Here is a 15,472-nt window from a genome sequence, read left to right on the forward strand (position 1 = left end):
ACTACATCTCTTCCACTTACCACCACCTATCTCACTAAACCCCAGCTATGCAGCTGAAGATCAAAGGGAAAAACTAACCTCTCTTTTCTCTTAAAGGTTTATCCAAGACTTTTTGCCAGACATCCTACACCTGGCCGACCTTTTGCCTCCACTTATTTTGAGGGTTCCTTTAAGGCTGTAAGAAACAGTAAAATACTCCAGGCACTATGATCAGAAACCCATGTCGACTAACCCAAGTGTCTCAGCTAATGATATTCATGACACATTGGGCAGCCCCTGACTTGCCCCCACAGGTCCTGGATGGCTTCACTCTCCATCAGACCCAATTCATTTGTCACTTAAGTCTCGGCAAGACGGAGACTTCATTTTGCACAAGCGGGCACATTAATATTCTTTGCAGTGGACGGGAACATAAATCCCGCTCAATGCAAACCCCAAACAAAGGAAAATGCAATTTTCAAAAGCTGCAAAGTAGCACTGGAGGGACCCTCTCTGGAGGGCTGAGGCGTCACGGGGTGATATTAAGTGTGTGACAAAGCTATTGGATTTATGCTACTCTCGCTTGATTAACTCGTGTTAGGTGATAAAGACGAGAGTGTGTGACTGGAAGGTAAATCACCCATGTTAGGACAGGTCTACTAATCATACAGACATGGGTACAGTGTGGCATTACCACCTGCAACAGTAAAGCCAAGGTCCAGAGAGTGGTAAAAGCCATGTATGGTTCATTATAGCGATCTCTGACCTGTGGCTCTCCAGCTGCTGGAAAACTACAACTCCTAGCATTGGTCCACTGGGGTGGCACACAGTAGTATACCTGACTCATCATTGTGCAACTTCCCAGTATACTTAGTTTTTTAATTTCTCACTATTTCAAGATCTTTGCTTGCTTATCGTGAATGAAAGAACATTCATACAGGCCTAATATTGTTCACAGTCAAGGTTTTGTCAATTTTATCTAATCCAGGCTGAACAGCCAGCAGTCTAGACTTCTCATCTGCACTAATACACTGTAACAATCTACCTGTACAGGAAAAAGATGAAGACACCACTTCTAATGTAAGCCACTAAAGGGCAATATAGTTAAAAAGAAAAGGTAAGAGCTTGCCAGGAACTCGCACCTGCGTCTGTTGAGAGGACTGGTTAACAGATCGAGCGGCTACCTGGGGACCAGACAGAATCTGCTGACAGAGCACAAGCTGAAGCAGCCGCAGCACCTGAGCCACAGCATCTGTGGCCCTGGCACGAGGAATGAACATGTTACATGGGCGGCTGAAAAGAATAATGTGATCACAGCCAGACGGCTGATTGAGATACAAAAAAAGGCACCAAGTGCCAAGCAAGGGCATGACAGAATCGGGAAGGCATATCTTCCTCATAACTAGAAAAGCTGAGTAACAACCAATATGACCTAAAACAGCTATCACCCATCTTTTCTAGGATTTAGCTTTTTTTACTACTAATGCAAAATGTACACATCACAGATGGCAAAACAAGGTTTAAAAGAATTATCCAGTCTGTAAAAACTGATGGCCTATCCTCACAATAGACTATCAATATTAGATTGAATGGGCTCCAACTCTTGGGTGTTCACCTTACAGCTTGCCTTTTTTACCTGAATAGAACAACACTGCAGTTCCTTGCACTACCTTCACTAATACACCGATGCAAGCCCCCCCCCCCCCCAATAAAAAAAAGAAAACATTCAAGAGGCTGCAGCACTCGTACGAGAACCTTGGCCACTTCCAACAGCTGACTAGCCCAGGGGTATAGGGAGTTGGACACCATCCAACTTAATATGGATGGCCTACCCAAAGTATATATGAAGATAAGTAGAGCTGGAAGAAAACTGCTCTGTAAATTGTGTTGTGACTGCAGCTTAGCTCCCATTCACTTTAATGGAAGCTGTCTGCTCTGTGTCAGAGAAAAGCATTGGTCGAGAGTTATCAGTGTATAAAATACAGCTTGTTAGGATATGAAAGCTGAGCTGTGATTGGTTGCTGTGGGCAAATCAGCTTTTGTTTTAAACATATGGATAAGTTTGGTCCAAAGACATCTATCCTCCATCTCAATACATAAATGGGATGATAAAACTTTCTGGACAAGACACAATAACTCGTCACCCAACTGATAAATAGCATTTGCTACTAAACAAATGGATTCAGCAGCATTGTTAAACGTGATATCCGCACGCCGGTGCCTCGTATGTGAACGCAGTCTTTTATCTCAACCGTAAAGGTCAAACAGCAACGTTCATGGGTCTGAAAGCCCACATCATCCCAAAAGTATGCATTGGCTATGCAAAACAGGAAACACCTGGAGGGCAGCACATCCAGCCACATGCAGCGCTGAGACGCGTCCTCAGGAATTCATTTCACAAGACACGTGTGCGATTCACTAAAATGTCCAAGAACATATGAAGGAGAATAATCATTATTTCCATAATGTAGAGAGAACAAAGGCTGGTACCAGCACCAGATCTGTGCTTACATAAAATATCCGGGCACGTGTAACCCTGATACACAGTCTTTTATTATACTCTGTTTCTATAGCCTGCTTTTTCCAAGACCTTGACTGAACATTTCAGTACATGTGTAACTTCTTTCAGCTGAGGGTTTGCTACAGTTCTATCCACTAGAAGCAATCCTGCAAGTTAAAGAGCCTTGAATGCCAGCCGCATTATAACAAACCACCTTGACAGGAGAGAGATTAGTGATACTGTATTTACTACTGGGAGAAGTATTCACTGTATGTAGGTTTTGTTGCAGAAGTTGCTGTGTTACAAGGAAAGGGTTAAGTTTCTGGCCCAGAGTGCCTGCGGCCTGTGCTCCGGCTTTCTGGGCAGGCTCCTATACGTGGACTTGGCAGGACTGTACAATTAAGTGTTTCCGTCATTCTGTTTAGAACCGAGGAGTTTGTTTTGGTTCCTAAGTTAACAGGAGCGGCCAGCGGTGCTCACGTGATGTCATCCGGGCCTGGACTATCCCACTACATCCCTTCATATACATACTCCCAAGCATTCCCCTTCTCATACTTGGCAGGGACAAAAATAATAAACGGCATACAGCCTTACCGATGTCCTACAAAGAGGCAGACACCACAACAGAAAATGTATGGGGACCAGTGCCCTGAAAATATCACCATAATAAATAAGCATGTTAAATGTTATACCCCAATCACACCTAAAGCTGCATTCTTTTAGCTTCCCGGAAGTTCTCAATCTGCCTGACTTCATGTCTCCTGCTGGTTCAGTGTCTGCATTGAACAATCCCGCCTCATCCACTGTGGGTACTGCAATGATTCCACCATGCACTATAAATAGTACCGTTCCTTATATGCTGTTGTCTGTGTTAGCGTTCACATGTTCTTAGAGGCAGCAAGCAAAAATCTGAATGTTCACATGTTAGAGGCTCCATTAGGAAGCCTATCACCACATTTTATCATTTGAAAATGGCAGACAAAAGTAGCACAGCATGCAGCGCTATTTTGTCCAGTAAAACGATGGAAAATGGACACAATATCAAATCTGACAGACCTTACCACAGACCATGGGGTCCATCAGGCGACTCTGGTGTCAGCCTTGTCATAGCTCTAGTATTACCAGCATTCTCGATGTTCTGCTCTAATGACAGAGTGGTCAAGTAGTAGAGAAAGAGCCAACTCTGGTCCAGAAGCAGTATTTGGTAATGCGGTTCAGAGTATTCACTTAAATGAGGCAGAGTTGCAATAGCATGCACAGCCTAGAGACAAGAGTGGTGCGATTTCATAAAAATATGTAACTTAAGATGTTGTTGACAGAGTTTCCATGCTGTAATACTGGTAAGACCAGTGCAACTGATGCCTTGGTGTCCTCTCTGCGCCCAGAATACCCCTAAATATCACCCTCTTTTGGCTTCTTAAAGATATGGACAGATCCTCCACTTGCTCTGACATAATGCAAGGATGTGCACCATATCATCTCAAGAATTATTTTCAAGTCACTCACAGCACAAAAGATGGTTCAAAAGATGCTTCATGGCAATAGCGCCGGAATGGAAAGGCGGAGACCAATCAGGAGCCGAGAACATCTCACAATTACTCACATCTATGCAGATCCCAACGTGTTTTACTGTCTGTCAAGAGTCTCAATAAATACACTCCAGAGAGCCGGTGCGCTGGGCAGCCTGACGGGATGAACACTGCGGAAGCTGCCTACTCTGTCATTTTGGAGGATCTGTGTCGCTCAAGTCTTCATTGGCATTCCAGGGATAGAGGGAAACAAACACAAAGCTGCGGCTTAACAATCAAATGGAGTATTTAGTCCAGGAGACCGATTTAATGTCCTTAGGTGATAACATCCAATGAGAATGCAATATCTGCAAGACAGGTTTCTAAATTCTACAGAATTTAGCCAACTGCTGATTTTACATATACTTCATGACCCATACACATCATGAGGATTAGGTCATCAGAGAATAAAGGGTATGTCCATCTACAAATAAATTAATAGTACAATGTATTAATGTACACAATTTAGTCATTGTAGTCACTATTTTGTTGGTTGTTAATGGAAACAGTCAGTAAGCTTGCTATTAGCTGGCACCTACGTCTGGGTTCCTGTAATGAAGGGGACATTTTATAAATGTTAGAGTCCATAATTGTACAGTGGTTGGCATAAAGATACCTACTTACTAGAGAAACTGTTTGCTAGATATAATGGAAAGTAGTGAGGCCTAAGCACTTTCTTTCGCAGCTTTGGACGTCTATAGAAGGTCCGTGGTACTGTCTCCTGCTGCACGCACAGAGCAAGCAAAAGCACCGCTCGGCTGCACATTGCTCCCCCATCATTCTAGTTCGGACGCTCATTGATCAAAACTTTTCACATGTCTCTACGACATGTAAAGTTTTTAAAGTTACAGTTATCTTGTAAGAAATTAATATAGTAAGTATATAAAATATATAACTTCTATTGGGAAAGTATCATAAGGAACCTTCCTGAAAGAGACAGATTTTGTGAGGGAGGAGTAGCGCGGGGTAAACAGAGGTGATTCAGCAATCGGCAAGAGACAAAGAATAGATAATATCTCTGTATTAAGCACCTTCACTTAATATAACTTCTCAGTCACCTTCCATTGAACTCAGCCTCAATTCACAAGCAACCTTCACTCGCTTCAGTCGGGGGCCAGTCATCTAATCCACCGAGATCAGACTTTTTATTAAACGATAATTCATTTTTAATTGCAGACACCACAGAAGGCCGCAGAGTCACAAAGACAGAAGTCGGCGCTCACCTTCCTTCCCAGCCTACGCTCCTACCTCCTGCTCTACGCACTGGGGAGATGATGTCTGCAGAAGAATGGTGGGCCGTGTAATTAAGATGAAAGCTCTGACGTGCGGGTTCATTTGTTTATCCGCATCACATGCTGGCGGCCTTATTACGCTATACTCCTATTATCCAGTCATCGTCAGATGCTGAACCAGCATTAGGGCCTAGCATGAATGCACTCTAAAAATGCTAATGTTTTTTCATTGGATTTTCCAGCATTTGTTTTTCTTTTCTCCTTTTTTTACATTTCTTTTTACACCTTTACCCATGAGGCACCCAATTACGCCCCATACTGACACAGCCTGTAAATGGGGTCAGAATCTAGAACCTATGGAGTCCATGTACAGTGGCGTCACCACAGTCCGCCCTTCACTGCAGAGGATCAGACCTGAATGCACTTTCTTTTCAGACTTCATCTAATCTACAGCTTGCTGAATCCTTTATTACCAACACATTTGGTCATCGGCGGACGCTGGAAGAGGCTGTCAGGGAGACGAGAGGAATAATGGCAGAGAATACAACCAGGAAATATTTCCCTGGATTGGCTCTGGACACATCATTAATCATTGCTGAATTGCAGCTTCTTTTCCCAGCAGTTCAGAAGGCCCCTTGCATGCACTGCATAGATAACGCTAAGTCTTGTGCTGCCAGCAGGGGCTCGCTAGGCTGGATAAAGAGAGAGGGCCTTAACCCAGTCAATGCTAAATTTGGCCCTTAAGTGTTAAGGTGGACCTATAGCTACAGCTGGTCAGAGACCATAGTTACAAAGAGGTACATATAAATGGATGGTTCATGATTACAGGATGTAGGCAAGCAGATTACTGACTATTTTTGGGTTCAGAGGAAATGAAATGTTAACCATGAATGTGTTTCCCTTTGCCTTTTTGTCATACACTGATGCCCCTGGCTGGAAACTAGTGCCATTGCTGCTAAATTAAAAAAAAAAAAAAGGGCCCTAGGGGTCTGGCCAAATATCAAGCGCATCCACTGGCCAGTGATAAGGATGGGTGGATGTGCTCTCCTTGTGAAAGACCGCAGGAAAGACATGAAGGGGAAAGAAATTGGCAGTTGCCAGAAACATTATGAACGATAAGATGGCTGACAAAGGTAGCTGTCAGACAGCAACACAATGTTCTTAATTTTGAGGGCCATCACAGTCTATAGCACAAACAGCTAAGCAGAAAAAGACTGTACGCTGCATAAGAGGGTACCTTCACACGTAGCGGTATTTCACACTGCGGAGTACCAGTAACGTCTATGGCACTCCATTCTGGCAGAGAATTTTCATTCCGATGTGAGAATATAGTGCCATAGCTTTGAAAAACCTAAGATACTGTGCTGCTACAGTAAAAAAAACTAAAAAAACAAAGCAGCCATTCTAACCTGTCCACGTTTTTCCCCGATGTCGACTTGGGTCCTCTGCTCACTGACAGCCCGCTCAGCGAACCACTGGCTGCAGCAGGACAGTGCTGTGATCGGTTGAGCGGGCTGTCAGCGAGTGGGGGACCTTGAGCCGGAGAGGATTAAGAGGGAGCTTGGACAGGTATGGCTGCTTTATTTCTTTTTTACTATAGCAGCAGCCCAGCATCTTTGGTTTTACAAGGCTATGGCACTAAATTCTAGCAGTGGAATAAAAATCTGCTGTAAGAATAGAGTGCTATAGACTTTAATGGTACTTGAAACAGTAAAACTCACGTGAAATCCGCTGCGATGGGTGAGGGTACCCTAAAGGGGTGTTTTGGAGAATCTTTTTCTATTTAACTGTTCTCAGGATGCAGTTAAATAGAAAATTATTTATGTATACTTACCTCATACCCCTACTGCCTCCACAAGAGGGTCAAGTCCCCTGCAGTGTAACGCTTCAAAGACCTACCCAAACAGTGGTTAAGGTGACAAACAACTAGTGTGAGGGGATAAGTATTGTTTTTTTTCTCCTTATTAACTGTAGGCTAGAACAACCCAATAATGTTTGTTTATCGTTAGATGATACACATAAAGATTAGCCAGGTTGCCATTTTGTGACCAATACTGTTGCATTCAGGATCTACTCTCCCAGTATGTTGGGCAGTGGGACACTGCAATGGGTGCCTAATCTCAGTAAGATGCAGTAAGACTCCTTCTATCAGTCATACTGGCCAGTTTATCTTTGCACCTATGTCCAGCTCCACACACAACAGGGGTACTGTAACACATATATGTAGACGAACACCTCCCTCTTGGAAAAGAAAGGTTACAAATGCATAGTAAGCAAGGACAGCTGTGTGTCCCTTCTGACTATCCTCTGCGCGTAGCTGTCAGTCACCATATATGTAACCTACAACCTCAGGAAACAGCTGACCTACATATTCTGCAGACGAAGAACAGCAGCAATGAGGAATACAGAGTTCAGAATAGGGAGGGTGCAAGGAGGATACTGGGAAGGTCACAGGAGCCTAAAATGTATTCATGTTCTCTCCATATTCCCTCCCTGTAAAATAAGACACAGCTGACTATCAACCCTGGGGGGTGGGGGGTGCTGGAAAGCATGGAATGTATGCAACTGTGGACCATCTAACAAGGGTTCTCATGGACGAGAGTGGGAAAAGTCTTAAATAGATCAGATAGAACGATGGACATGAGATAGAAGATAGATAGAAGATCAAAGGACAGAGAGATACAGACATTTGTAGATAGAGAACTGAATAAATATGATAAAAGAAAGATGTATGGATACAAGACAGAAAGACAACTCTGAAACCGATATAAGATCAATTAATAAATAATACAAACTCAGGAATATCTTTAAACCATTGACAGCTTTGCAGGCATAGGGATAGGACAACAATAAGTACCCACTGTAGGTCAGGACAACCCAGCTTATTAAGGCTATACTACTGACAGGTATTGCAAGGGTGTGCAGTGTTTATAAGTGAATCAGACCTGGTTATGGCCATATGCTACAGTAACGCCATAGTGGAAAGTCTGCAGCATTTCAGCACCAAATCATACAGAATTGCTGCCAGATGTATTGTGGATTCCAACTTTTGCACTGAAGTCAATGGGAAAATCCGCCATAAATTTGTGATGTATTTGACAGTAGGCATGTTACAGAAATAAACTCTAAACCACAGGTTATTCTCTGCTTGGATGTTGTATAGATTTCTGCTGCAGACACTGATCTCTGTACTTAGTGCAGTGATGACAGAGATGCATTTGCTTTCTTACCTCTGACATGTTCACTCTGCCTTCAAGGAAGGAGCAGTCTGCTGCATTGTGGGTGCACACATGCCGATACTTGCACCAGTGGCATGGGTAGGATCCATTCACACAGGAAAGGCAGCTGTGGGGGAAGAGACAAAAAAAACAGAATATGCAGTGAGTTGGTATAGAGATTAGAATCTAATCATGTCTTATGCGATATGGACTGCAGGTCCCAGTGGGCACTATAGGTGTGAAGGGTTGTGAGGTTCTGGAAACACAAGTGCTGGGATGTATAACAGTACTCTGCAGGACACAACAGACCAAATGGGCATGCATGGAGTTGTAATACTATAAAGGTTACGCAGACATGAAACAGCAAATACTGTTATGAGATAACTGAGTATATTTGCTAAACAGGACTCAAAAAAAAAAAGCTGGGGGGGGGGGGGGGGGGGGGGGGGGGATGTCGTCAGGTCACTGAAATTTCCTATACAGTAGAACTGGCCAGACACTGAAAAACAAAAGTATGTGCCTATACTGTCATCCCACTTTATATAGGAGTTAGCTGCCATACTGTATGCTCCACTGTTATTAGGCTCCTATACTTTAACTTTTCCTGTAACTCTTCCTTTATACTGTAAATTTACCCTCTGCAGGTAGTCCCCATACTGTGTCCAAAGGAATAGATTTTCCACAGCTCCTTGAAATGTAGCAAAACTTTATTCGTACAACATAAAAATAAAAAAAAAATCTAAAACCGCGCCAGTCCCCATACTGTATACACCCCACCCCCCACATAACGTATACCCCCCTGTGGGTTTTCCGCCTTACTGTATACAGCCCCCCTTCTCTATAGTAATTCCCCACCATAATGTATACCTTCCCCCTCTGTAGTAGTTCTACTCCCATACTGTATGCATCCCCCCCTCTGCAGGTACTCCCCGTACTGTATTCCGCCCCCCTCCCTTTGTAGATGGTCCATGTACCCTCTGTCCCCACTGTGCATCTTCTGACCCCTCCTGCCTCCCCTGCAGCTTGTGTTGAGCAGGTGGGGGCGGAGCATAACAAGTCTGGCTCTGATTTGCTGATGCTCATCCAACCAGTCAGGGATCTGGTCAGCTGACTGTAACTAGGGATTATCTTTTAAGTCGGGCTTACATTTCAAGCCAATTCCAAACACCTGCAAAATGAAGCTTGGTCTTATTTTCGGGTTAGGTCTTATTTTCAGAGAAATGTCTAGATGAATATCTTTATGTAAGTTGCCACGACTATAATGACTGTCACTCAGCTTTCCCAGAAACAGATAATTAACAGCAACTATTGAAGTAGTAAGCCCAAATGACACTGGCGATGTTTGCTGCGACGCTCAATGCCAACACGAGGAGGATTGATCCGTTTGTAAGATACCAGTCAATGAAGTGGCAAAATCCAATTATGACAACAACGGCTCCCCTCCCCCGTTCATCACGACCTACGCAAGGCCTTGCGCAATTGAGGGACCTGCAACCACCAAAGACACGGACAGCTCCATGCGCCACTTATTAAGAAGCGCGGCTGTTTTCCTTAAGTTCCCTAAACTCTGCAGCGCAACGTCTGTTCCGGTATTTGAATATGTAGATGTCATTAGTCATTTTAATAGAAGCGGATATAATTTTATTTACACTGGAGACTCCTTAAATGAACGGCCTTGACATTTGGTAAATGCGTTCGTTTAACGAATACGTTGTAGCTATTAGGCAAAGTAAATGGAGAGTTAATAAGGAGATGCATTTAGAGTCGGGATATTTCCACCGCACAGCGTAATCTATGGATGCTCAGTGAAGCCAACACACAAGAGGGGAGGCCACAGAGCTTTCGCTGAGATACCCTCTGAAGAAAACTGCAGAATAAGCTGGAAACAACAGATTTGCTGCAACGCCAACTAGTAAACAATTAAAATACTAAAATAAATAGAGCAACATGTAACAGCCGGCTATACTGCGCCATATCTCACAGGTTAATAGTCGAATGTGGCGGGAATTCATTCCCCAGTAGTCAGGAGTCGTAAATTATAGCTGAGCAAAACATTTTTTTTTATAAAGGCTAAAAGTAAAAAATCAGCTTAGCTACTGTACCCAAGCCTGTTATGTGTATTATTATCTGCTAAACTGGTGTATCTAAGCCTAACACGTGATACTGTCTGCTGAGTCAGTGTATCGAAGCCTATTATGTGTCATACTGTCGTCTGTTATGTTATATGATCTACTGATCCAGTATATCTTCATATGAGCAGATAGCTGCCAATGTAAAAGTTGGTCGGAGCTCGTTGACATGGTCATTTACATAGCCAAAGTGTCAGGAATGAACCAGCGCACAACCACTAGATCGTTCTGGTGTTCATTCACTATTGTCAGAAGTACATTTCCCATTTACATAATCGACGTGTGGCTGACAAACAATTTTTCCAGCTGCATAAATGATACAAGGGTTGTATCATTCCTTGGCTGATCGCAGGTCCTTCAGCCCTGGTTATGGCCATATGCTACAGTAACGCCATAGTGGAAAGTCTGCAGCATTTCAGCACCAAATCATACAGAATTGCTGCCAGATGTATTGTGGATTCCAACTTTTGCACTGAAGTCAATGGGAAAATCCGCCATAAATCTGATGTATTTGACAGTAGGCATGTTACAGAAATAAACTCTAAACCACAGGTTATTCTCTGCTTGGATGTTGTATGGATTTCTGCTGCCGAGTATGGATGCAACTTTGGTAATTCTGTGTAGAAAATGAATAGTAAATCTGTCCATGAGGTTTGCTGAGCCTGGGTATCCAAGCCTGTCAAGTGTAATGCTGCGAACTGGTGTAAATCAGTGTTGGGAAACATATAGTCTTCCATCTGTGGCAAAACTACAATTCCCATTACACTTGGACAGACAAAACTGTGGGAGTCCAGGCATGAGGGGATTGGAGGGCTGCAGGTTCCCCACTCCTGATCTAACCCATTATGTGTGATACCACCTTACTCTGCCTGTATGGTCTCATGGGCCATCATATAAACTTCGTATGTGCAAAACAAATTTGGATAACCAAACCTATCCCAATATGCATGATCTATTACTATCAATAATTCAAAAATTATTCTACAGCAGGGATGGGAAACCTTCAGCCCTCCAGCTGTTGCAAAACTACAACTTCCATCATGCCTGGACAGCCGAAGCGAAGCTTTGCCTGTGATGGGAATTGTAGTTTTGCAGTAGCTGGAAGGCCAAAGGGTCCCCATACCTCTTCTACCAGATTAACCACACCAAGGATCAAGGTACTTTGTGCCTCCTTGGTGATGCTCATTTATAGGGTGCTCAATATCTTCTCTGGTCACATTCTGCACTGGCCTAGGGGAATCCACAGCTTGATTTCCAGCCTCTCCAGCTGTTGTGGAACTACAACTCCCAACACGCACAGAGTTATACACTGGACTACATCATAAAGCTCCTCATCAATCACTGGCAGCCAATCCCAGCACTTTGACTTTACAGACCTGCAGGCTTCTGGGTAACAAACGGTTAAATGTTATTAGTAAATACTGCTCTTTAATAAAGCGGCTTCTTGGCGTCAATTACCATGCATGGCTGCTAACAATAAGAAGCAATTAGCCCCAGAACCCTAGTTCGCATTCATCTGTCTACCAGGTAATGGAGTATTTCACCCGTGCGCAAGACCCAAAACACGTCCAAGAGTGCGGCGAAGAACAGTCATCCTATTGGTCTATTAAATGTCAGTGAGGCGGCGCCATGTGTCAAAAGAAATCTGGACAACACTGGGGGGAATGCGGTTTTATTTTCATGCTTCTATAGCTCAGAGGTCCTTACACACTATACAAACTATACCACTACCAAAGTAATACAAAAACACAGTCTGAAAGCGCTCCCCCTTGGCCGCAGCTTGTCTTGTTACATACCATGTGCTCCCCAGCACTACAGTCAGTGCTGCGATCAAAAGCAAAAAGTCGCCTGGGTTGTCTTCCACATTTGAGAATTCAACAATAAAGATGACATTGTTTTATGTACAGCAGTGCTGGAGCCTTTCCCTGTGATGTAAGGTTATAGCACAGACTATGGAGCAGCAGGGAGCGGTCTTCAAGGCCAAATTGGTTATCACCAAACTTTCTCAAATACAACAGTACAAAATTCTAATATGTATGAAAACATGCTGTAGTCAAGAAAAAAATAAATAAATAAATAGGACACGTACAATACATATCACCCCAGGTGCTGACATATCCCTCCATGGTCTATCATAAAATGTTAACATTATGACATTTTTAAAGGGGACATACCTTTTAAATTAAACCCTGAAGTCTAACAAACATCTGCTCCACAATCAGGGGCTTAACTACCACTGTAGCAGCCATAGCGTTGTTTGCAGCACCAGGTGGCCAAGCGGGCCTCCCGTGATCTGAAAGTGTCCCTTTAAGTGAAAGCACTCCTGACCAGTGCTTGCAGTTATGACTACACTAGACGGCATAGTGGTCAGTCAGGAAGATTTGCTATGGGGTCCCGCCATTTCTAGTTACACCCCTGTCCACAATCACTGTGTATATGGTTTCTAAATCTGCAGGTTCACAAGGGACGGATGCATTTTGCAAAACGGAGAAGCCTTGAAAGGTCTGGGACCCAGAATGTCACGTGTGCTCCTCTACTCTGCGAGCCCTTAAACCAATCAGAAGAGACAACAAAGATCACCTGACACTTCTCTACAGCTTCAGTGGGGCTGGGCTTACTGCTTCGGATCCAATAAGTGGGTGCACTGTGTCCAACAGGTATTGTACAAATTCCTATATTTAAAGGGATCATACACAGGTATACGACCAGCTTACAAGGGTTGTCCAGGATTAGAAAACCATAGCTGCCTTTATCCAAAAACAGCAGCATCCCACCTGTCCCAAGTGTGTGTGTGTGTGTGTATGTATGTATATAATTGTAGCTCAGTTTCATTGAAGGGTATGGAGCTGACTTCTAATGCCCCACACAACCTGGATGTGGTGCTATTTTTATTTATTTTTAAAGCCATGATTTTCTAATCCTGAACCTTTTATTGTTCTTTAAAAAAAAAAAAAAACACGGGCATCAATAAAACATGAATTCTTCAAATGCAAAACCCTATCTACAAACAGCAGCCAATTAAACAATTCTCCAATGCGAAACGCATCCTTATTTGTGCCAAAAATCATCATATCTATAATAGGCTTTCCTTTATTTGACTCTATTAAACAGCAAAATAAAACTCTGTATTGATCTTTTACTCCAAGGCCAGAAGAGATTAGAGCTGAAAAAAAATCAGCATAACCATTCAATAAGATGTTCAGCCTCTTAGCAGATGATATCCGAGAATTTCACACTCCGTGATGTCATAATATCCACCATTCATCTCCTCAGCATGTGAGGGTCAAACCTCCCACCCAAGACCGATAAGATCTGGGCGCAAATATTTTACAAACCGCAGGGAGCTCTGAATGTATGGTAATCCTCAGCCGCTGCATGACACTCTCCTGCAACCCTGACCTTTCAACTCTGACCCAACTGCGCCAGCATAAAGAGAGCCATCTTCTTTCTGGACAAATAATTCTCTATGTTCTTTCTATGCTCTTGTGGATATAATACAGGATAATCACTTCACCATGGCAATTTACATACTCAGACACGCACATCGTCATAGGATCCGAGGACCCCGCTGCAACAGATGATCCTTGTGCAGTGATGGATTAAACCATAACAAGCATATGAATGCCATTTTACACATAGAAATTATCCACATTGCACATACATTACTTATCCTGTACTGATCCAGAATTACAGCCTGTATTTAACTCCAGAGCTGCACTCACTATTCTGCTGGTGGATTTGCTGTACATACAATACATGATTTATGTTGTACTGATCCTAAATTACACCCTTTATTATATGCCAGAGCTGCAATCCCTACACTGATCCTCAGTTACAGCCTGTACTCTCTATTTCTATGATTGAGTTTTGTGTGTCCAATGTCCATACATTATATATGATAAATTAGCTTGTAATGGTGCAGAGTGCAGAATAGCACAGAAAGAAGCTGTAGGATTGTTATTTCATGGGAAATGCAAGTAGTGGTCACAAGAGGCCACAGGTCCCCTGTAAGCAGAAATGGACAATGTGAGTATATCCCTTCAGCTTGGGGGAAACTTTATCCTCTGTACTACATCCTGGGTGCCCGTCACTGCTCAGAGAAACAATGAAAACTGCAGATCCAAAAGCAGAACTAGAAAGGCAAATCTGCCAGTTCTCTTTTAATGTGTAAGGAAGTGCCTCTCATCTGAAACAGCATGAAGACTGTGGCGAAAAAAGGAAAAAAAATTGCCGTATCCTCTAGAGCAGCCACAGTTTGTGTAAACAGCCAGAGACTATTTAAAGAGGAAATATGCATTACGCCCGTACACAAAGATTTGCATTTAAAATTCAAGGGATCTTTCGCAATTCCCCCTCTGCGTTATACTTAAATATGTCAAGGTAGGACCGTCTCTGCGGAGAAGCGTTACCACGGCCCCAAGATCCCCTTCCAGCGAGACTCGCCGCCATTAAATATAAATTTGCACTAAGCAAAAAGAGGGGAAAAAAAAGGCGTAGAAAAAAAATCTACACAAACACGACAACATTGAGAAAATATTTAATTAAGCTGCTTGCAAAAGAGAAGAAATTCATTTCCATGTCTCTAGCAACATCTCTCCCCTCGTTTTGGAAATGAGAAGCCTTTAGCTTTACCTACAAACATGTTAATTGGCGTGCTCTTTATGCAAATTTATGCAGTTTGATTTCAGCGGCGGATATTAATTTAAAGACTGCGCAGAGCCGTCACTCTCTGGTGAGTTTGGAAGGTGAGTGAGGGAGGACTCGATGACTGAACTCTTCTACTGGAGGGGTAGATCTGGTGGCACCATAGGCATTCAGAGCATCACAACCTGCATAGTCTCATAGG

General features: G+C 43.2%; 1 protein-coding gene across 4 annotated transcripts in view; it reads right to left on the reverse strand.

The window, feature by feature from the left end:
- PLXNA1 (plexin A1) overlaps positions 1 to 15,472 on the reverse strand; it is a 246,264-nt gene that overhangs the window by 73,290 nt on the left and 157,502 nt on the right. For all 4 annotated transcript variants that reach the window (XM_069966727.1, XM_069966730.1, XM_069966728.1 and 1 more), the window contains exon 9: positions 8,510 to 8,624. In XM_069966727.1, coding sequence (XP_069822828.1) covers positions 8,510 to 8,624 — 115 coding nt within the window. The remainder of the gene's footprint in view (positions 1 to 8,509; positions 8,625 to 15,472) is intronic.

The sequence above is a fragment of the Dendropsophus ebraccatus genome, chromosome 4 (genome assembly GCF_027789765.1).
Source record: "Dendropsophus ebraccatus isolate aDenEbr1 chromosome 4, aDenEbr1.pat, whole genome shotgun sequence".
In the NCBI taxonomy this organism is placed as follows: Eukaryota; Metazoa; Chordata; class Amphibia; order Anura; family Hylidae; genus Dendropsophus; species Dendropsophus ebraccatus.